We start from the raw sequence: 6,726 nt of genomic DNA, 5'->3' as shown, positions 1-6,726 counted from the left end.
GGTTTAAGACAAAAAAAAAAAAACCTGCTGGCAAGCTGTCTGTCTAGGAAACACAGGGTAGAGACTCTGAGTAATTAACACAGTCTTCCTCTTTTTTTCCCGTCTAAAGGCAAACAGCCTTTAGCCAGAGAGGGAAGAAAGGACCATGGGGGAGCAATGAAACACAAGCGGAAAAAGTGTGGAGTGTCTGTGTCAAACTAGGCCTGAGAGCAGTGCCATCTCTGCCCGGCCCTAACTGCCCTCCTGGGAGGGCCCTGGGCTCCTTGGGAAGCTGCGATGGGGTGAGTGTGGTGGGGGTGGGGGGTGATTTTTATCGAAGGCGTGTAACAGCTTCCCTGCCCACCGGCCCGTGGCTGCTTGCCTGTCCTGGCAGCTCTGCCTCCCACCAGCTTGTCACAGATACCTTAATGTGGGAGGTTCTCAGTTTCGTGGCAAAGTCATCACATTTCTCTTTTTTTTTTTTTTTTTTTTTTTTTTTTCCCCCCCCTCTCTCTTGGACTGCTACCTTTTCCCAGCCTTGTCAAATGCTGGGGCTTGTAGGGCCACCTGTCTTTATGGGATGATAATTTCCAAATGCCTTTTTGCTGTAAAAAGCAGCACAAATGTTCCATGCCCTGCATGGTAGTTTAACGGCTAGAAGTGTTTATCTTTTAAATCCTTCTCAATTTCAACAAACTTCTGACTTTAAAATAGGGAATAGGGGAACAGGTTGAGCACACCGCTTATGATATGGGATCACTTAGGGGATCTGTGATCCCATTCCACCGATCGGACCACTGATCACATTTTGCAGGAAATTAGAAAGGTTTTGATCTGCTCATGTTTTAATTCTGAGGAGCTGCTAGGAATTCAGGCAGTGTTTTCACTGCTGCTCTAAGATTTGAGCCAGTGCATGATGTTGCACTGGTGCTGTTTGCAGTCCTGCTCAGGGTTCTTCAATGGTTTCTGAAGGTGTAAAAGCACAGCGCTCTTAAAAACAAAAACAAACGTGGATTCCAGCTTTTCCACATGGCTGGAAGGAGCCTTGGGAAGAAAAAGCAAGCATTTGGCTTTGTTGTTTGAGTCATCAAAGCATGCTGCAAACACTACGGAAGCTTTTTGCACCGGTTCTTTCCAGGGTAACATTCCTTTGTGTCCTGCAAAAACAAACCCTGCCTCTTTGGCAAATTGGCATTGCTTCGGTGGCACCAGGCTCTCTCCTTTGCACCTCATGCAATATCCACGTCGCTGTGGTGGGGACAAGTCTAGAAAAATTGCTCTCACCAGACTGCAGGTATGGCCCTGTTGTGTCCCACGTACATTTCCTAAGCTCTGCTCTTCCTGAAGCCTCTGGCTGGTGATTTTCCCGATCTCTTTTTCTTGCTGGGCTTGCTTGCAGCCTTGTCAGGACTGGCTCCCCCAGCCTTGCCTTGGCCCCAGCCAGGGCAGGTTTGGAAAGTGGTGGAAAACTTCACCTTCAGCCCCTGGGCTTCTGCAGGGGACCCACAGGTGGCCCCTACACGGAGGTTGAGTTTGTCGATCCACCTGGAAATGCGGCAGGAGATCAGGGAAAGGAACAGGACAGAACAAAGGGAGAAGTGAAACTCCATGTCTGTGGGTGGGCGTGAGTCACCTCAAAGCCAGGCCAGGTTGCTCAGGGTCTCACCTGGGTGACCCCTGAATATCTGCCCACCCCAGCTTGTGGCTGCTTTCCCTACGCCAGGAAAGCCCAGGCTACTTCCACCCCTGACACAGGAGCATGCTCCACCTCACCACCATGGGAGAAGACCTATAACGGCCAGCGTGCCACGGGCTTGTGCCTCCGGTGTGGCAGGGTCCAGCTGTCCCCTGGCACTGTACCCCCACCTTGCAGCACTCACCTGCGCAGGGGAAGGAGCTGGCAGTCGCAGTGGAAAGGCACATTCCTCAAGTTGAGGATCTCCAGTCCCGTGAAGTTGCGCATGTCAGGGATGTTGCTCATTTTGTTGCTCTCCAGGTAGAGGCTTCTGATCTTGGGACCAAGGCCAGCAAAGGCACCGGGGGAAATCTGCAATGAAGGCAGAGTGAGTCGGGGTGGGGGTCCCGATGGGAGAAAATCTCTGTCCCTGCACTGCTAATCAGCCTGGGGGGCTGAGAGCCTGTCCTGAACCTGGCAACCCTGTGAAAGACCCGTTTTAAACGGCAGGGACTGTTAATTAACTTCGTTTCAGTCACATTCTGGGACTCGCTGGACCCCGTTTGATCTTCTTAGAAAGAAGGTGACCTGCAGAAGGCCTTGAGAGTGATCCCTGGACACTGTTAAGACACAGTCCTTACGAGAGCACTGCTAATACCACTTTCTTGAAAGGATGCAGATGCTCAGGGTAATATCAGTGGAAAGTCCTGCAGGACAGCCCATAATAATAAAAGGAGGAGAAATCTGGCCAAGGCTGGAGAAAGGAGGCGGTTTGGAGGACTGTCTGGACCCCACTGAAACTGGGCATCTTTAAGGACTGGAGGGAGTAAACCTGTCCCAGGGGAGCTGGGTGCAAAGTTGGAGGAAGGCAATGCTCCAGCCAAGCCTGAAGAAGCCTCTCATCCCAGCCAGGCTACGGAGTATCTCCTGAAGCCTCTGGAGTTTGGGGACATCTGCTTGGATGCCCCTATAGGGGCCACCAGCCCAAAATGGGACCTGTGGCTGTGCCCTGCAGTGCCTCTGCCCCTTGGAGATTCCCAACCACACGCACCTGCTCCAGGCCCATGTTGTCCAGGTAGAGATGCTGCAGGCTGGAGGCCACCGGCAGGAAGACGCCATCCCCCAGCTGCTTGATGGGGTTTTGGGACAGCTTCAGCTCGCTCAGGGTGGGCAAGCCCCGCAGGGCTGCTGTAGGCACCTCTACCAGGTGGTTTCCTTCCAGGTGCAGCTTCTCCAGCACCTTGGTGGGAGCCAGGGCAGCGGGGGCGATGTGTCTGATGGCGTTCCCAGCAAGGTAGAGCCAGCGCAGGCCCCCTGCCCCAGTCAGGTCACCCTCTGCCAGCTCCCCAATGGCATTGTGCTGCAGGTGGAGGGAGATGAGGTTGGGTAGGAGCTGGAAGGCGCCCGCGGGCAGGCTGGTGAAGGCATTGTGGTCCAGGTCAAGGTAGGCAAGTCGCGGGGCCCCCTCGAAGGCAGTGGCCACCAAGGTGGAGAGGCGGTTGTTGGCGAGGTAGAGGTAGACCAAGCTCTGCAGCCCCCGCAGTGCCCCAGGGCGCAGTGCCTCGATGCCACAGCTCTGCAGGTGGAGGGACACCAGCTCCTTCAGGCCAGGGAAGGCGCCCGGTGGCACCATCCCGAAGGCGTTTCGGCGCAGGTCGAGGAGGCGGGTGTCCCTGGGGAAGCCCCGGGGGATCTCCTGCAGGTCCCTGTTCTCACAGGACCCGTGATGGAACTCGGGGGAGCAGGTGCACCCCTGGGGGCACTGCCCGCTGCCGGCTGCCCTGGGCTGCCCCAGCGGCACGGCAGAGCTGGGGGGCGGCTGGGGGCGGCCGCATCTCATCTCGGGGGGCCTCAGGGAGTTGAGGGGCCGGCCGCGGAGCGCAGGGGGTGCGGCGCAGGCCCCCTCCGCCTGCACCCGTGACCTCGCCAGCCAGTCACGGAAGGGGCGCAGGAGGCAGGAACAGAGCAGGGGGTTCCCAGCCAGGCTGAGCCTCACCAGCCCCCCAGCCCCGGCCAGGGGTGGCAGCCCCTGCAGCTGGTTTTCACGGAGGTCCAGCGTGCGCAGCTGGGGGCTGCGGGCAAAGGCGTCAGGTGCCACGTCCTGGAGGGAGGCATGGTCCAGGAAGAGGTGCTGCAGGGAGGCCATGGCCAGGGCCTCCTCGGCCACATAGGTGATGGGATTGTGGCCCAGGTCCAGCCAGGTAGCCCCATCCAGCCTGGCCAGGGCCTCTCCAGGCAGTGCCTGCAGCTCATTGTGGTCCAGGCTCAGCCTGCGCAGGGCGGGCAGAGCCGCGAAGGCCTCGCTGCCCAGCACATGGAGGGTGTTGTGGGACAGCCGGAGCCATCTGAGGACCTGCAGACCCTGGAAGACCATGTCCGGGAGATAGACCAAGGCATTTGCCCTGAGGTCAAGGACGATGAGGGACCCTAGATGGCCAAAAGCACCTGGCTGGATCTCCTCGATGCGGTTGCCCTCCAGGATCAGCTGCTGGAGTGAGGACAGTCCATCCAGGGATTCCTGGTAGAGGACTGCTATGCTGTTGGAGGCCAGGTTGAGGTAGACCAGCCTCCCCAGCCCCCGGAAAGCTCCTTCCTCCAGCCTCTCCACCTTGCAACGCTGCAGATCCAAGTGTGTGAGGTACGGAGTGGCAAGGAAGGCTCCTGCTGGGATGACCATGAAACTGTTGCCTCGAAGGTTTAGTTTTTTGGTGAGCTGTCAGTCACACAAAACACCGAGTTACCCTAGGGTTGCCATCCCCGCCTCCTTCCCCTGTCCCCTGCCCGTCCCCTTGCCCACCTGTGGGATGGTGGTGGGGATGGTCGTCAGGCTCCCGTTGAGGCAGAGGACGTGGGCGTGGAGGTTGTCACAGACACAGGGTGCAGGGCAGCAGGCAGCAGCCATCCACTCCAGTGCCAGAGCTGCCAGCAGCAGGAGGAGCCCCCAGGACAGCCTCATGGCAGAGGGCACCTGCGGCCAGGGAGAGCGAGCAATGAGTCCAGGAGAGGGGCCAGGCTCCCATGTGTCCCCTGGCAGCATCACCTACTGGCACAGGGTGCCGGGGGGCGATGCTGGAACCTAGCGGGGCAGTTCTCACCATCTCTTGCTCATTTAGAATTAAAAGTGAATATTACAGGTAGCAGGTGTCCACTTGGAAACAGCTTTTACCTGGGTTAACTAAACTCCCTGAGGGACATTTGGGAGCACCTACAAGGGGCTTGGCAGGAGCATGGGGTCATTCGTGGGGAACTGTGTTGGAGCAGACAGACACAGACACACATACCCCCACCCCCACCCTTTTCTTCTTTGTATACCACAAGCATAAAATCATCATGATCTGTACAAGATCTCAATATTCCTCCTACAATCAAGGCATGTTTTTTTGTAAGGTGAGCAAGTATAGCCACCCAGGGGATGTAATCATGCTGGCTTCCCGAGCTGCCACCTTTCATTCAATTGGAAATGTCCCATCTCCACCACCTCCTGCCTCCCATCCTGCACGCTCCTTACTTCCCCCTAACAAGCTATTCAAAGTAGTTTGTTTGTTTTTTTTTTTTACTAGATCTCCACAGTTTAGCAGCAGGAAGGACAGGTTGATTTTGGCCAGGCAGGAGTGAGCCCCTGGGGCGGAGGTGCCAGAGAGGGGCCACGGCTGCGGCAAGCACAGAGGGGCTGGTGAGGCTGCAGACATGGCCGATACACCTCCCCGTAAGCTCTGGGGAGCAGCACCAGTGGGGGCTGCAAGGCTCAAACCCACAGAGCCACCACGGTGCCCATTCCCATGCCCACCATAGCTCATCACCACCCGGGGTCCCATGCCCCCAGTCTGCCCTCCTGCTGCCACTACGGCCAGCCCTGCCTCAGCCCCCACACGCACTGGGGTAACCCCTCACTCCTGCAAAGCCACCAGTGAGTGCCACCAACACAATGTCCCCAGCTCAGCCCCCACCCCACCCTGAGCCTGGGCACTGCCATGTGCTGGGCATCATCCCACCACCCCCTCCCACGCATCTGGGGGGTCACACACCTGTGGGCTGGGGTACCTGGACCTCAAGAAGCGGCAAAGAGAGAGAGGAAAGCGGCCCCCCCCACCCTGTCCAGCGGCTGCCGAGCTCCTGCGCCGGTGTTTGCTCTCCTTGCAGAAGCAAGAGCTGAATGGGCCCCGTTGTGTTGCTTTCCCAGCAGCACAGAGCCAGAAACGCAGGAGGAGGAGAAGGGGCGGGGGGGGGGAAGGAAGGGTAAGCCACCCCTGGAGAGAGGGCAGTGACCCAGACATCGCCTCCCCCTCGCCTTGCAGGGGGCTGGGAGCACCGGCACTGGAGAGCCAAAGCCTGGCGTGTCACAGCACCAGCCCGGCCAGAGCCCATGTGGGATTTGCACTCACCGTTTCCTGGGCTCCGTCTTTCCTTCCCTGGCTCTGTAAGTCACAGGAGCTATGGAGGCGCAGGGCAGAAAGGTGACATCCAGCCAAAATCACAACGGTGGCAGTAAGCCTGAGCAAAAGGGGCTGTGCCACCTTTACAGCTCGCCGTCCTTCTCATTTTGCTTCTCTGCTTGTTTTGAAGAGGCCAGGGGTAGCAGTGCCTGTATGAAACATTTGCTTGCAGAAGGACATGGAGGCCTTCATATTTGTTCCCAACAACAGTTTCCCTTTTTTGGCTCTGCATTTTGCTCTCCCAGGGAACAAGAGCAGATTTGCAGCGTAACAAAAACTTGGGAGATTTGATGTCTCTCACCCCTTCAAGCCCTTCTCCTATTCTGCAGTCCCAACTGTCCCATCCCATCCCAGTGCCACCTGTGGGCAATGGACATGCTGGCTGGGGTCTATGAGCCTCCCCGGCCACTGCCTTGGGCTCCTCTGTCCCTGCAGCCTCCCGGGTGCTCGTTGCTCCCGTGGCACAGGGTGACGGCCCCCCCGCACCCATGCAATCAGCAGCCCAGAGGCACCGGCTCCCACACTCGTCTCCCCTCTGCTGTGCGGGGAGCTGGGTCTAGAGAGGGTGAATCTGCCTCGGGCTGGCAGGGGTCACGCTGAGGAGCTCGCACCGGAGCACCAGGACCTGTTTGCAGGGTC

The 6,726-nt window shown here is 58.0% G+C and overlaps 1 protein-coding gene across 1 annotated transcript; it reads right to left on the bottom strand.

The window, feature by feature from the left end:
- Positions 1–799: 799 nt before the first annotated feature.
- Positions 800–5,779, bottom strand: CHADL (chondroadherin like). Its single transcript, XM_037390580.1, has 5 exons — positions 5,680–5,779; positions 4,452–4,622; positions 2,706–4,367; positions 1,860–2,026; positions 800–1,524 (listed from the first exon to the last, which is right to left on the bottom strand). The coding sequence occupies exons 2-5, from the start codon at positions 4,608–4,610 to the stop codon at positions 1,305–1,307; spliced, it is 2,208 nt and encodes a 735-aa protein (XP_037246477.1). The 5' UTR covers positions 4,611–4,622; positions 5,680–5,779; the 3' UTR covers positions 800–1,304.
- Positions 5,780–6,726: the final 947 nt, after the last annotated feature.

Source organism: Falco rusticolus, chromosome 5 (assembly GCF_015220075.1).
Source record: "Falco rusticolus isolate bFalRus1 chromosome 5, bFalRus1.pri, whole genome shotgun sequence".
In the NCBI taxonomy this organism is placed as follows: domain Eukaryota; kingdom Metazoa; phylum Chordata; class Aves; order Falconiformes; family Falconidae; genus Falco; species Falco rusticolus.
Note: the sequence above shows the minus strand (reverse complement) of the source record. Positions and strands in the feature narration are given on the sequence as shown.

Coding starts and splice junctions, on each gene's coding strand:
- CHADL (XM_037390580.1), bottom strand. CDS start 4,610: ATGAGGCTGTCCTGGGGGCTCCTCCTGCTGCTGGCAGCTCTGGCACTG. Junction 2,027..2,705: donor ACAACATGGGCCTGGAGCAG/GTGCGTGTGGTT, acceptor CCTTCATTGCAG/ATTTCCCCCGGTGCCTTTGC. Junction 1,525..1,859: donor CAGCTCCTTCCCCTGCGCAG/GTGAGTGCTGCA, acceptor CCGCATTTCCAG/GTGGATCGACAAACTCAACC.